This window comes from Vitis vinifera, chromosome 16 (genome assembly GCF_030704535.1).
Source record: "Vitis vinifera cultivar Pinot Noir 40024 chromosome 16, ASM3070453v1".
Taxonomy (NCBI): Eukaryota; Viridiplantae; Streptophyta; class Magnoliopsida; order Vitales; family Vitaceae; genus Vitis; species Vitis vinifera.
The window spans coordinates 22380382-22395269 of record NC_081820.1 but is presented as its reverse complement, the minus strand read 5'-3'; the positions used below and the strand labels follow the sequence as shown (position 1 = coordinate 22395269).

Below are 14888 nucleotides of genomic sequence, written 5' to 3'. Positions count from 1 at the left end.
TATATAAAATATAATTTTTTTTTGGTTTACATCCAAACATTCGCTATTTGTTTTTAAATTTTTATGATAAAAAGTTTGAATTAAAATTATAAATATTTTTACGCTAAGTAATTTGAAAGGGTGAGAAATAATTATTTGGAAAACATTAAAAACATTTGTATATTATTTTGATTGGCTGGAAAGTTGACCTAAAATCTAATATTTCATTATAAAAAAATAAAAAACAAAAGATATAGTAACAATTACAATCCTGCAATCCAAGGTGGTGGCTGTGAATAAGTCACACAAAAGGACAAATTCAGTAATTTCACACACACGGTATTAACCTTAACCCTATCCAAACCCACCCACCCTAAAACAGTAAAACCCACTACAAGTCTACAACCAACCGCTAAGGTTCCGGAAGGTGGAGGCGCCACCACTTCACCACCACCGGAAAGCACTCAAATTACCGAAACACCCTTCACAAAGCCACAGATGCAAAACCCAGTATGGCGAGTAACACCCACTAAGGTATATTCCTTTTTGGGTCCGCCATTTCTCGATCATCCTTGGTCGAAACTCATCATTCAGTCTACCAGGAGGCTTAGCAGAAGGAGCAGGAAGGGGGAGAGAGACAGTGGGCGGTCAGGGCAACGCCTTGTTCTTCTATGAATACAACGTATTCCTCTACCGATGACAATGGTGCTCTTTGCGCTTTCAAGCCGAGTGAGTCCACGTTTTTGGCTTCTCTTATGCCTAAGAAGGAGATTGCTGCTGATCGATTCGCCATGGCGCATCCTAGAGTACGATGGCCGTGGGGTTGTTATGGCTATTTTTGGTAATTTAATATTTTCTTTTGGGTGGTTTGGGGCCCGTTTGGGTGATGAGGAAGTGATGGGAAATGGGAAAAGATTTCTGGGTTTATGGGAAGTGGGAAAGGGACACTAGGTGGGATATGGGTGTTATCATTTTTTCTTTTTTGGGGGTCTGTTTCTGTTTGGGTCCTGAGAATGTGGTGGAAAATGAAAGATAATTTTTTTGGGGGTTTTATGTTGTTTTGGTTAAGCTATCAGACGTAAACCTTCAGCCTTTTTCATGGTGTCTTGAAAATGTTGTTCATGCTAAAACTTAGGAGTCGAATGTTGGAGGTGCTTATCTCTTGAGTTGTGCTGGATTGTATATCTGATCTTAAAGTGTTGTTTTTCCCCAGATTCTGGTATAGACCCAGTGGCAAACCGAAGATCCTTGATGTTCTGGATTGGTATTTTAAAACTACATGATCATAGAATCCATGGTTTTTAGAACTTATCCTTAGTTAAGGTATTCTTACAACAATATTTCAGAGTAATTTTTCCTTTCCAGCACTGGCAATGGAGATATTGATACCTTGGGTCCTTGACTCTGGTGAAGGTTGATTCAGACGGTTGTCTTCGTGGAGAATCCACCCGTATCATAACTTTGAGCATGAAAATAAGCCTGAAACTTGTTTATCTGTCTGATCTTTCCAAATTTTCAAATGTACACATTAATAAAAGTGTTGATTCTAATGCAATTAATAATTTTCTGAATTATTATTTATTAAAAAGATTATTATTTTTGTATGTTTCTCACACCCACATTCTCTGCTTTTATCTTAAAATTTGTGATAGGGGCATCTCTGGTTGTAAATTCTTTGTGGAAGAACCCTTATGGGGAATGGCATGCGGGTTATAAATTCGTTTATGAGCCTTTTACAGAGACATTGACTTCCCATTTGAAAGTAAGCATTATAATCATGAACTCATGACTGATTGATTCAATATTTTGGACTGGGATCGCCTCATTTCTAGCTTCTCATCTCTTCCCCTTAATTATTTTGTGACAGAAAGAAAGGAGGAAAAAGTGGGATGAAAGGCATCAGGAATCAATAGCTGAGGGTATAAACCTTCTTGATGAATTTGATAAGGTTTTAGATAATTCTGTTTCTTAATTTGTTGCATGTTGCATTTTTTACTGAACCACCTATTTCGTATTGGACTAAGTTCTGTTGTTAAGTAGTCAGCATAATTAGACCTGCAAATTATTTTCTTTAATAAAAATCATTCAATTCTCTATGTAATATTAATATTTTCACTCCCCCTTTGTCTAGGGAATTTTACTTTTTGTGTCTCTCTGCATTCATATCCATTTGGAGATGTTAATTTTTATCCAATTTCCACAAAAAAGAAAAGTCTGTGATGTGGAATGGAGACAGTTAAGTATGCTAACTGCATCAAATACTAAAAGATCGTTGATAAAAGATCACAAATAGTTTATTTACAAGCTCAAGCTGTCCTCAGGGCGTCTCCATAGTATATTGCTGACACGGTCTTGTTTCAGTACACTTGCATTTCCTGCACCATGATCATCACCAGCTGTTATAACTTCTTGTAAATTGCCTGGTCCAGAAACGCATTAAAGTGGAGGATGCATAGTTGAAAAGGGCTTGTGAAGACCCTCCAAAACAGGGTTGACTGCCCTTCGGAAACAGGCTGAAGTGAGCTTGGAGTGTTTTGGATTACTTTTCTCTTCTAGTCCTCTTGACCATTTTATTGTTTCAATTCCAAGTAACCATGTTTGTATGTTTTAGAGCTATGATGACAAAGGACCTATTATAGATGCTGCTGTCTGGAATGATAGAGAACTATGGAGGAACTTTCTGATTTTGTACCCCTAACTAATTATAGGATTGAAAGAAAGTTTGCCATATTTAGCAAACTAGATGCTTGCTCATTTGTCGATTATGTATATGATCAAGGCAATATCTTGAGTGTTGTCGCTGATAGCTCCCCCCATGGTACTCATGTTGCTGGTATTGCTATATACAACTTTTCACCCAAAGGTAATATGCCATTACCATTTGAAAATAACATACTCTCTTTGTGCATTTGAAATATAACATTCTACAAGAGCCATTGTTGAATGGAATTGCACCCAAAGGTAATACTTTCACCATACTTTTCTTCTTGTTTGTCTTTATGCTTTGCCTCTTGCTTAGCTAAGTTATGTTTCGAGCGCTCAAGGCATTGGCTATGTGATATGTATAATTATTTTTATTGATGAACTTCCATTCTAGAATTAATTTGCTATAGAATTTACTTTGATGATGGTTATTGTGCTTTTTATTTACAACACAAGTGTGATCTCATCCACATGAGTAAAGGAGAACCTACAAAGTTGCATGGCTATGAACGATTTGTTGACCTTGTTAATGAAGTATGAATTTCAAAACTTGATATTTGATTGTTGACATGACAATTTACAAATTCTTCTCTTTCATTAATTTTTCATGTTGTCTCTATTAAGTCATGGTGGCAATGTTTATTAGAAATTAGGGGGTAACAGTGGCCTCACTTGGTGGCACCACTTAAAGCATTACAAGTGTTGGTGCATATGTTTTTCTTGCAATGGTTGCAGGAGCCCTGTTGTAATCCGTGCAACTATTAATGGCGAAAAATAGAAAAATGGGAAAGAAAAACACGGAGATTTAATGTGGTTCGGCTAATTGTCTACGTCCACAGGAACAGGGAAAGAAGATTTTTATTATGTTAAAATTAGGGTTACATAAAAAAGGTATTTATACTAACCCTTAGGAACGAAATTTCAAAAATACCCTTGAATCGTAAAGCGAGGGGCAACGCCCTGCCAACCTATCGTTCGCCCCATAACAAAAGAAGTACAAGCCTGAATGACAAATGTCGTTACTCTGTTCCGCTCTGGCATTTTGCCCATTTTTCTCCATGTCTTTTTGCTCAAATATGAGTCACATACTACAAGAAACCCATTGCCTAGTTGAACCTTAATTAATGTATAGTTTATATATAAATTATAAATGCTTAATGAGTAATATATATTTGGTGGTCATCATGCCACACTCATCAACATAAGTTCATCGCTTCAAAATATGTGAATTTTTTCTTATTTTATCCCTTTATTTTCAATATTTTTAAAGCATAAGACAAAACATTTTCAGTCTCTTTACGTGCTTTCAATATTTTTAATAATTTCAGGGTACCACCGTAATAACTCAACTCAAACTCAACCATATGCAACCAATCACTGAGGGACATTGTCACAATATCACCATCTCTACAAACACTCGGATTATTAAAACGGCCATGACAAATACTCATGATATACTCAAATTAACTAATGAATTATTTAGAAGTGAAGTTTGACTTTTTATCTTTTTTTTAACTACTTATTTGTTTTAATCATCTTTTAGGAACAATCCATTTACTAATAATAATAACTATTATTATTGTAAATTATTAATGAATTAATTATATTTGCAAACTTATTTTCATCCTAAATTTTTATATGACATTTGAATTTTATATGTAAATATATAATCAAAATAGAAATTTTGTATGATATGTGCTATGATTTTCAAAAAGAAAAAAAAAATCTTAAATAGTTGTATAATATATTTTGCACAAAAGGACTTCGTTTTATATTAAAATAATATAATATTTAAATAGGTTATTTAAATGGGCTATAGGCAAATTTACAATACGATGCTTTTCAAGCCACATTCAAAATGCTATTGCAAAATAAACAACTTCAAATCTCGACTTTTTTTTAATAACAGATTATCAATTGGCAAATATTTAGCTTTTATCATTCAACAATAAGGATTTTAGCATTTAATTTTTAGTTTTATCTAACACCATTGTAGTTAATATTTTGACCACCTATTTATTTATTTATTTGTTTTTCAAGAAGTAAGAGAACTCTTCAAAGATTGATTGTATTCTCAAGAAATTTAGTACCTATAACAAAATTAGGTATATTTTATAGAAATCCATCTAGGAATGATTTAATAAAAGTTTAAAATTGATTTCCACTTTCCAACGACTTTGTTCTAGACCACTTAAGAATAATCTTAATCTAAAAAAAACAAATTTAAAAAAAATAAAAGATAACAAAGTGTCTTTGTGTTGGATTGTGAAGTTTGAATCAATTTTATTGTGCTATGTAAGGGATGTTGGGATCAAGATAATTTTTATTTATTTACTGAATGATGAATTTGCCCTTATTGTATATTTAACCCTTTTATGATTTAAAGTTTCATTTTTAGAGAAAAAAAATTAGAGTATGATTGTAATTAAAAGGAAAATGGGAGAGCCTTCATCATTGTAACTTTTTCTTTGTTGCTTGATTGGTGTTATTCTTAAGTGTTGATGCACTCCATAGACGATGGAACTATTGATTGTCAAACTATGTTAAAAATCTTGTCTTTTTATTATTGTTGTTCATGTGTATGATTTGGTTAACACTTTGATCAACTTAGTTTATAGTTAAAAAAGATATTTATTATGAAAGAAGCAAAAGATCAACTTTGGATCATACAAAGGTGAGCCTAAATAAATATGATTTATTTTAGAAATTACGATTTAGATAGAAAAAGTTTTCAAATAGCTATTGGTCTTTGGTTTTATAATTAAGTTATAGATGGTTAATGAGCAATATATTAATCAAATAGGTTAAGTTGAAGTGAATCATATTGAAACGAAAAAAATTTATGTTACGAAAAATATTAAGATTCATATTTTAAATCACACAAAACATATCAATGATCTGGCATAAACTTGGCACATATCTAAAAGCACCCACAAAAAAATTTTAATTTAATTTTATCATGCAAGCCGTTAGAGAGCTATAAAACTTTGCAAGTTAAGGGAAGTCTTTTTCATCTTTAAAATTAATTAAATACAAGTCTTGAACATAGTTGGTGGCCCGGTTTTATGAACTTCTATGTTTTCTTTTTTCTTTGTTTTCTTTTTTTCAATGAGAGGATAGGATCTTTCTAATAATGAATTTGGTAATCAATCTAAACTATGCTCCTACTTTCCTTTAGTTAGAGATAATGGTAAAGGGTAATATTTTTTTTTTTTTTAGAGATGTTACATCCAATCTTAGTCAAGCCAAGAATATGATATAGATATATTTTACTCATTTTTAATATGTACCATCAAAACCTTATAAACAATGATAAAAGAAAAAGATATGAGGCCGACCCTCAATTGAGATAATATAATTCTATTGTAGTGGCTTTTCCAATAGAACAAGGAAAAGTATGTAAAGAGAATTAATTACAATCAAAACCATATACATCCAATCTTAATGAAGCTAAAAATATAATATAGATATTTTTTACTCATTTTTAATATGTACCATCAAAACCTTATAAATAATGATAAAAAAAAAAAAGATATGAAGCCGACCCTCAATCAAGGTAATAAAATTCCATGTTAGTGATTTCTTTAATATAACAAGGAAAAGTATGTAAAGAGAATTGATCTTAATCAAAACCTTATACATTTAATCTTGATCAAGCTAAAAATATAATATAGATATTTTTTTACTCATTTTTAATACGTATCATCAAAACATTATAAACAATGATAAAAGAAAAAGAAAGATACGAGGTTGGCCTCAATTGTGGTAATGAAATTCCATGGTAGTGGTTTTTCCAATAGAACAAGGAAAAGTATGTAAATAGAATAATCTTAATCAAAACTTTACACATCTCATCTTAATCAAGCCAAGAATAAAATATAGATTTTTTTACTTATTTTTAATATGTACCATCAAAACCTTATAAACAATGATAAAAGAAAAAGAAAGATATGAGGCCGATCCTCAATTGAGATAATGAAATATTAATCTTAATCAAAACCTTATACATCCCATCTTAATCATGCCAAGAATATAATATAGGTTTTTTTTTACTCATTTTTAATACATATCATCAAAACCTTATAAACAATGATAAAAGAAAAAGAAAGATATGAGGTTAGCCCTCAATTGAGATAATAAAATTCCATGGTAGTAGCTTTTCTAATAGAATGTATGGATTGCTTTTCTATAGTAGTAGTTTTTCCAATAAAATTCCATGGTAATAAAATCAATTTGCAAATATATGGATTGTTTTTGCTCATTTTTAATTAATATGAAATTCACTATACATGTATATTATACTCTAACATAACCTTATTAAATATAGTAAAGAAAAATATTATCCCTAAATTTGGGCAATCAACTTTATGCTTGTGAGCTTTTTAATAGAAAAAGAAAAAAAGAAAAAGAAAAAAAAAAGTCACAAGTTTAATGCAATATTTTTAATAATAGCTAATACCATCACAAACTATATATCATGATCACAATGCTTTGATTTAAATATAAATGGGTTGAATAAATAAGAAAGATTTAGATTAACCAATTTTCTCTTAGAAAGTATTTCATTCAAAACTCTTTTGATTATCAAAATATTTATTGATATAAGAAGATTTAAATCAAAAGTTTCAAATTGTTTTAGTACATAAAATGCTTTTATTATTCTTATGCCCCACTTTTAGTAATGGAATTATAAATTTTGGTGTGGGATGTGATACAACTATTTTTAAATATTCCTAATTAATTAGGTTGAGTTAGAACTTGTTTCTTTTTATTCTTTTGAATTATAGTTTACAACTTAGTAATTATGAGAATGAATAACTTTAAATAATAAACCAACAACTTATATGCGAGTTATATTTCAAAGAGCCATGGAGGCAATAAATTTTCTTTTTGGTGGGGGTGGGCGGTGACAAAAATAATATATTATATTCACCATTTATAAATTGTAAAGTTGTTAATGATATTTATTATTATTCAAAACAATTATATTTTGATTTTCATTTTTCTAAACTTTGTTAATTATTTAAGGAGATTTATTTTTTCCCAAAATTTGAGGGAATACAAAAGAGGATTTAAATATAAAATAAACATATGGGCACATGAATAATTTGTTTTTATAAAAACATTTTGGATGTCTAGAATAGTGCTTAAATTGTACATCGTAGAAGACTAAATTGAATCTATTATTTGGAAAAGTGTTTTAGGTTCAAACAAAATTTATTTCATACATTTAAAAAGCCAATAATAATTTCCAAGCATTGAATCTCTAAGTGATTGGATTCTAATTTACAAGCTCTCTCATTTTTTAATGCATTCAAGGACATAATACCACCCCTCAATGAGTCTCCATAGCCGGCTGCCACCATCCCCATGTTCTCCCATTAAAAAAAAAAAAAAATTGTTTTTAATAATATAACATCACCATTCTTAAATTCTCATAGCCGTCTACCACTATTCTCATATTCTCATTATTAAGTTCAAGCACTGAGGCTTCTTAAGACCATGAATTCTCATTGAAAAATAATCCATTCATGCAAGCTCCATCCACTTTCCATAATTAAGAATTCAAGAACCAAACATGTTTAACTAACCATGAATGCCATATAAAAACTACACCATTATTTTATTTTATTACATGACCACTTATTTGCATTAACTTTCATCTACAAATCTCCATTAACAATTTTCAAATTCAACCTTGAATTTCAGCCTCATTACTCACAAGTATACATCCACAATTTAATTTATTCATGATCCATTAAATTTTAACCATGTCAACCTCCATTTGTGTAACCACAATTCAACCACATTTCCACCAATATTGCAGCCAAGAACATATCTCCCTATGGCCGGCTATGCTTGCATCTTTACAACTCAATTTTTGTTTTTAAATTCAATAATAATCCAAATCAACTGAATATTAAACATCATGGAGAGCAAAAATTAAATTAAATTTCAGCCACAAACATATCTCTCTATGGCCGTTTATCTCTGCATCATCATGTCTTTTTGTTTTTTTAAATTAAACAAAGTAATTTTAAGGCCGACCACCATCCATTTCATTTCCATTTCATTCGTAAAAAATAGGAAAAATAATAATTTTGAATAATAAAAAATATTTTATTTGTTTTAAAATTTTAATTAAATCATAATATATTATTAATATTCAATGGTTAGTCTTATTTTTTTTTTTTGCCAATAATATTTAATTATGATTATTTTTTATCTTTGAAAATTTTAAAATAAAATCTATATATTTTAAGGGTAAATAAATCGTAACGTGCATGGAGTTGATGCAATTGTCTAAATAATTGATATTTTGTTGAGTGTGGGAGACAAATGGGTTGATAAATTGTTAATATTAATTTCTACCTTGGAATGATTTCAACTCATCCACCATTGATGGCAATCTCTAGAGTAATCATTGTGTTTCCCTTGCTTTGCTTTCTCTCCTCAACCATCTCAATTCTATGTGACCCATACCCCTTGGTTTGCAATGAAACTGAGAAACATGCCCTTTTAAGCTTCAAACATGCTCTCTTTGATCCTGAACACAACCTCTCATCTTGGTCTGCTCAGGAAGACTGTTGTGGATGGAATGGAGTCCGCTGCCATAACATCACTGGTAGAGTTGTTGACCTCGACCTCTTTGATTTTGGATTGGTTGGCAAGGTTAGTCCTGCTTTGTTCCAATTAGAATTTTTGAATTACTTGGACTTGAGCTGGAATGATTTTGGAGGTACTCCTATTCCAAGTTTCTTGGGTTCCATGCAGAGTTTAACATACCTCGACCTCTCATTTGCTTCATTTGGTGGACTAATCCCTCTTGAGCTTGGAAATCTTTCCAACCTTCTTCACCTTGGTCTAGGAGGTGCTGATTCCTCCTACGAGCCACAACTTTATGCTGAGAACCTTCGTTGGATTTCTCATCTTTCTTCTTTGAAACTCCTATTTATGAATGAGGTTGACCTTCATAGGGAAGTTCAATGGGTTGAATCTATATCTATGTTATCTTCCATTTCCGAGTTGTTCTTGGAGGATTGTGAACTTGATAACATGAGTCCATCTCTTGAGTATGTCAATTTTACATCTCTCACAGTCCTTTCTCTTCATGGGAATCATTTCAATCATGAGTTACCCAATTGGCTATCTAATCTCACTGCTAGTCTTTTACAACTCGATCTAAGTGGCAATTGTCTAAAGGGTCATATACCCAGGACCATTATAGAGTTACGTTACTTAAATGTTTTATATTTGTCAAGCAATCAACTAACATGGCAAATACCAGAGTATTTAGGGCAACTCAAACATCTAGAAGATCTTTCACTTGGATATAATTCCTTTGTTGGTCCAATTCCTTCATCTCTAGGAAACTTATCATCCTTGATCTCCTTATCTCTGTACGGAAATAAGTTAAACGGAACTCTTCCAAGCAGTTTGTGGCTTCTTTCAAATTTAGAGACTTTAATGATAGGAAATAACTCTTTAGCAGACACAATATCAGAAGTGCATTTTGACAAACTCTCAAAATTGAAGTACTTAGACATGTCCTCAACATCTCTAACTTTCAAAGTCAACTCCAATTGGGTCCCCCCTTTTCAACTTGAAGCCATGTGGATGAGTTCCTGCCAGATGAGCCCCAAGTTTCCTACATGGCTACAAACTCAAACATTTCTTCGGAATCTGGACATTTCCAAGTCAGGAATTGTGGACATAGCTCCAACATGGTTCTGGAAGTGGGCTTCACATCTTCAATGGATCGATCTCTCTGATAACCAGATATCCGGGGATTTATCTGGAGTTTGGCTTAACAATATTCTTATCCATTTGAACTCTAATTGCTTCACCGGTCTGTTACCTGCATTGTCTCCAAATGTTACTGTATTGAACATGGCCAACAATTCGTTTTCGGGACCAATTTCCCATTTCTTGTGCCAAAAGTTGAACGGAAGAAGTAAATTGGAGGCGCTGGACTTGTCAAATAATGATTTATCTGGAGAGCTTCCTCTATGTTGGAAGTCTTGGCAGTCTCTGACTCATGTAAACTTGGGAAACAACAACTTTTCGGGTAAAATTCCTGACTCCATAGGCTCTTTATTTTCACTCAAAGCATTGCACCTGCAGAATAATGGCTTATCTGGAAGTATACCCTCGTCCTTGCGAGACTGCACATCTTTGGGTCTCCTGGATTTAAGTGGTAATAAACTTTTGGGAAATGTACCAAATTGGATAGGAGAATTGGCAGCTTTAAAAGTTCTCTGTTTAAGATCCAACAAATTCATTGCCGAAATTCCTTCACAAATCTGCCAACTTTCTTCTCTTATAGTATTGGATGTTTCAGATAATGAGTTGTCTGGAATTATACCCAAGTGTTTGAATAATTTCAGTTTGATGGCCGCAATAGAGACTCCAGATGACCTGTTTACTGATTTAGAACATTCCAGTTATGAATTGGAGGGTCTTGTGTTGATGACAGTTGGAAGAGAACTTGAGTACAAAGGGATTCTTAAATATGTTCGAATGGTAGACCTGTCAAGTAATAATTTTTCTGGATCAATCCCTACTGAATTATCACAACTTTTTGGACTACGGTTCTTAAACGTGTCTAAAAATCATTTGATGGGAAGGATACCGGAGAAAATTGGAAGAATGACATCTTTACTATCTCTTGATCTCTCCACAAACCATCTTTCAGGTGAAATTCCTCAAAGCTTGGCCGATTTAACATTTCTTAATCGCTTGAACCTATCACACAATCAATTTCGGGGAAGAATTCCTTTAAGCACACAGCTTCAGAGCTTTGATGCATTTAGCTACATTGGCAATGCCCAACTTTGCGGAGCCCCTCTTACAAAAAACTGCACAGAAGATGATGAATCTCAAGGTATGGACACCATTGATGAAAATGAAGAAGGTTCTGAAATGCGATGGTTCTACATTAGCATGGGACTTGGGTTCATTGTAGGCTTTTGGGGAGTCTGTGGTGCTCTTTTATTCAAGGAAAATTGGAGGTATGCTTATTTCCAGTTTCTTTATGACATTAGAGACTGGGTATATGTGGCCGTAGCGATAAGGTTGAATTGGTTCCACGACAATTTGAGGAGGCTGTTGGTAAGTGAAACACTTCATTGATCATCTTCCATGAATTTTTGCTTCAGTTAATATTTTTAAGTTTGATCGGTTATTTTTAATATTTCAGTTTATACTTTCTTATTCATTTTATCTTATATGTTTAATGAATTTGTTTCAACTTTTATTGAGAATTTGAATAATTTTTTCAAGATTTAGAACCAAAGCTTAATTATTGAAGGTCCTTAACAAGTCTACTTAATTGCCTAAAAATGATTTGAGAATACTTGTTTTCAATTTGCCTAAAAAAGTCTTTAGGTTTATTTTTTTATTTTTTATTTTATCTCTATTGACATGGAATTTGATTGACAAGTTCATCATAATGAAACTATCATAGACATTAGAGAAGAGAAGAGAATTGATGGTGAATTTTAACAATATCAAAAACAATTTCAAATGGAGACCTTTCTAGGCTTTTGATTTGTCATTTGATTAGCATAATAATTTATTGAAATGATTATTATTATTCTTTTTTTAGACCCAAAAAATAAATGAATAATAAACTAGACGTTCTCAATCTAGCTTCCTTAACATGTATGAAAGCATGATTTTGCATATGGTTAAGGATAAGATATTTTAAAATAAAGTAGCAAAAAGTAGTAATGTGGGAAAAAATATATATATACATGATGTTATATGGTTTAGTATAAATGATGCTCAAGAAATGTAATGACACAGGAAAAACAGGAAGATTAAAGAAGGGAAACATCAACCGTTTGGATGATCTCGTTTTCAACTCAACTTGAAGCTCATGAAGGTCCCTCTTAATATAGTTTTCATAATACTTTCTTTTACTTATTGTATTAATAGCAACATATAAGAGAAAGTAGTTACTTTGTGTGGATTATATTTTTATATTTATGTAGTTGGATGAGTCTTTATTGAATCATACTCTTAAGCGAATTTCACATATTATGATTTAATACTTCATTAACTCTTTTTTCCTTCTTTTTTTTGCATATTTAAATGCTTATTATTTGTTTCTTTATAAAAAACACTTGTTAGTATTAACTCCTATGTTATTTTTTCATGAAGAGACTTTTAGGTAATGTGTGTTTCTTATTGTAGACTAAAAATATTTGGTGAAAAAAAGAATATAATATAACACAATAAGAAATCTAGTACATTGTAAAGGATCCTAACTAAATATATCATTACCTCATTAAAAATCAACACACATGATTTTGAAAATTGTTTTTAAAACTTATTTTTTAAGTGGAAAAGTGAATAAAAAAGAAAGAGTTTTTTTGGTATTTTTTAAAATAAGGGTGGTTGATAAATTGTTTTTAAGAATAATTTTTAAAGAAAACAAAAATAAAAAAAACTCAATTATTTAGATAAATAAATTTTTAAAAATAATTTTTAAATTAAAATATAAGTATTTATTGGTAAAATATGAATAATAATAATAGTATATTAAAATAATAAATTATATTTTAATTAAAAAATGATACTATTTTAGCGTATATTATAACATGTGCATATTAACATTTTTATAAAAATATAATTGATTTTTTTTAAAAATAAATTATAATAATTTAAAACAGAAAATGATTAATTTTAATTTTTAATATATTAAGTTTTTCATTATATAATTTTTAATACTCAATTACAGTTACAGTATTTTGAATTGGTTATTCAATGTTTAATTAATTGGATCAATTTTTTAATTCTAAATTATTTTTAAAAAATAAAAAATTCATTAAAGAATTTACATAATTAAATTTTGTTTAATTATGTTTCACTTGATTTTAAATCTATTTATCTAGTAAGATACAAAAAAAAATTATAGTTTTTCTATAGAGGAGGAATAGTTCAATCATGACTCGCTATAAACCTACTATTTTGTGGTACTAATTGGATCTATTTTTTAATCCAATTTAATTTTAGAAATTACTAAACTTATTATTTTAAAACCTATGTTCATAGCAAGACTTAGTTTAGTTTGCCTAAAATGGTGCAGGGCCTAACAGATAGAAAGATGAATTGGCACATTGGAAATTGGAAAATAAAAATGGCAAGTGGCTGGGCCCATTTGCCGGTCCAGAAGTTCAACGGATTGACCAGACTGTAAAAGGAAGTGGGCAAATTACGATGGGTGACCTTTAAATTCACTCTGAGGCCCATTTAGATTAGCCAAGCTATTTGTCTTTTATTTTTTTGTTTTTTAAATTTATGTTTTATGAGACTTTTTATATTTTATTTATGAAATTTTATTTTAAAAAAGCTTATGATTCAGAAAGGAATTTAATTAATAGTCTTTTTATATTTTCAATATTTCATTTGAGGAGGCTGTTGATTTGATTATGTTTTTTTATACTTCGTTTTTAAAAGTTGTTTTTAAGTTAAAGAACAAAAAATGATTTTTCAGTGTTTTATAAAAATAAAAATGTTTTTAAAAACAGTTTTTAAAATAAAAACAAAAAACTTGTTTAGATAGGTTGTTTTTAAGGATAATTTTCCTATTTTGATTTTATAAAAATATTGTAAATTCAAGGTATATAATATTAATTAAATTTAGTTCAAATCTTATTAAAAATAAAACTAGTTTTGTAATTACACACAATTAAAAAATTAAATAGTGTTTAATAAAACACAAATAGTGATTGTATAATAAAATCATAAATTATATTTTTTTATAAAAAAAATATACTATTTTATTATATGTTAGATACATAAAAATATTAACATCTTTGTAATTTTTTTTAAACAAATAATAATAACTTAAAATACTAATTGTTAATAATATTTTATTTAAAATGAATAACAAATAAGGTTTAAGTTTTTAAACATACAAACGAGCCAAGTGTTTTATTACATGCACACATTTAGTATTCAATTATGAATATTATATTTTAAAATGTTTTGATTTAATTTGTAATTAATTATATTGATTTTTTGAATTTCAAATTATTCTTAATTCTTAATTTATAATATATCAGTTTTGATCTTTTTTTGGTAATGAGATCCATTTTAAAATTATTTTTTAAAATTGTTAAACCCATTAATAAATTCAATACAAAATGTAGCTTAATTTAAAATTTTATAAAAATATAATCATGTGCAAAAAAAAAAAA

The 14888-nt window shown here is 29.9% G+C and overlaps 2 protein-coding genes across 10 annotated transcripts; both read left to right on the top strand.

Annotated features, from left to right (window-relative positions):
• The first annotated feature begins 359 nt into the window (after nucleotides 1–359).
• Nucleotides 360–2783, top strand: LOC100853992 (tripeptidyl-peptidase 2). 9 transcript variants are annotated; one of them, XR_009464483.1, is made up of 5 exons: nucleotides 372–820; nucleotides 1632–1741; nucleotides 1847–1898; nucleotides 2409–2497; nucleotides 2591–2783. XR_009464483.1 is itself a non-coding variant. In XM_003634055.4 (4 exons), exons 1-4 carry the CDS (start codon nucleotides 676–678, stop codon nucleotides 2417–2419), a joined length of 318 nt encoding a protein of 105 aa, XP_003634103.1. In that variant the 5' UTR covers nucleotides 360–675; the 3' UTR covers nucleotides 2420–2783. The 9 variants fall into 9 exon arrangements, 3 of the variants coding, with proteins under 3 accessions (XP_003634103.1, XP_010662736.1, XP_010662735.1); XR_787931.3 differs by having other exon boundaries at nucleotides 1847–1927; XR_009464484.1 differs by adding an exon at nucleotides 1393–1500 and having other exon boundaries at nucleotides 372–1302; nucleotides 2409–2783.
• Nucleotides 2784–9084: 6301 nt separating this feature from the next.
• On the top strand, nucleotides 9085–11814 carry LOC100254872 (receptor-like protein EIX1). The gene has a single exon (XM_002268210.3). It carries the CDS (start codon nucleotides 9085–9087, stop codon nucleotides 11812–11814), a length of 2730 nt encoding a protein of 909 aa, XP_002268246.3.
• Nucleotides 11815–14888: the final 3074 nt, after the last annotated feature.

What these genes read in the sequence shown, in the direction of transcription:
- LOC100853992 (XM_010664433.3), top strand. Translation starts at nt 676, where the DNA reads ATGACAATGGTGCTCTTTGCGCTTTCAAGCCGAGTGAGTCCACGTTTT. An exon ending in GGTTGTTATGGCTATTTTTG is followed by an intron (nt 821 to 1,631) that starts GTAATTTAATAT and finishes AATTTGTGATAG; the next exon opens with GGGCATCTCTGGTTGTAAAT. An exon ending in CATTGACTTCCCATTTGAAA is followed by an intron (nt 1,742 to 1,846) that starts GTAAGCATTATA and finishes ATTTTGTGACAG; the next exon opens with AAAGAAAGGAGGAAAAAGTG.
- LOC100254872 (XM_002268210.3), top strand. Translation starts at nt 9,085, where the DNA reads ATGGCAATCTCTAGAGTAATCATTGTGTTTCCCTTGCTTTGCTTTCTC.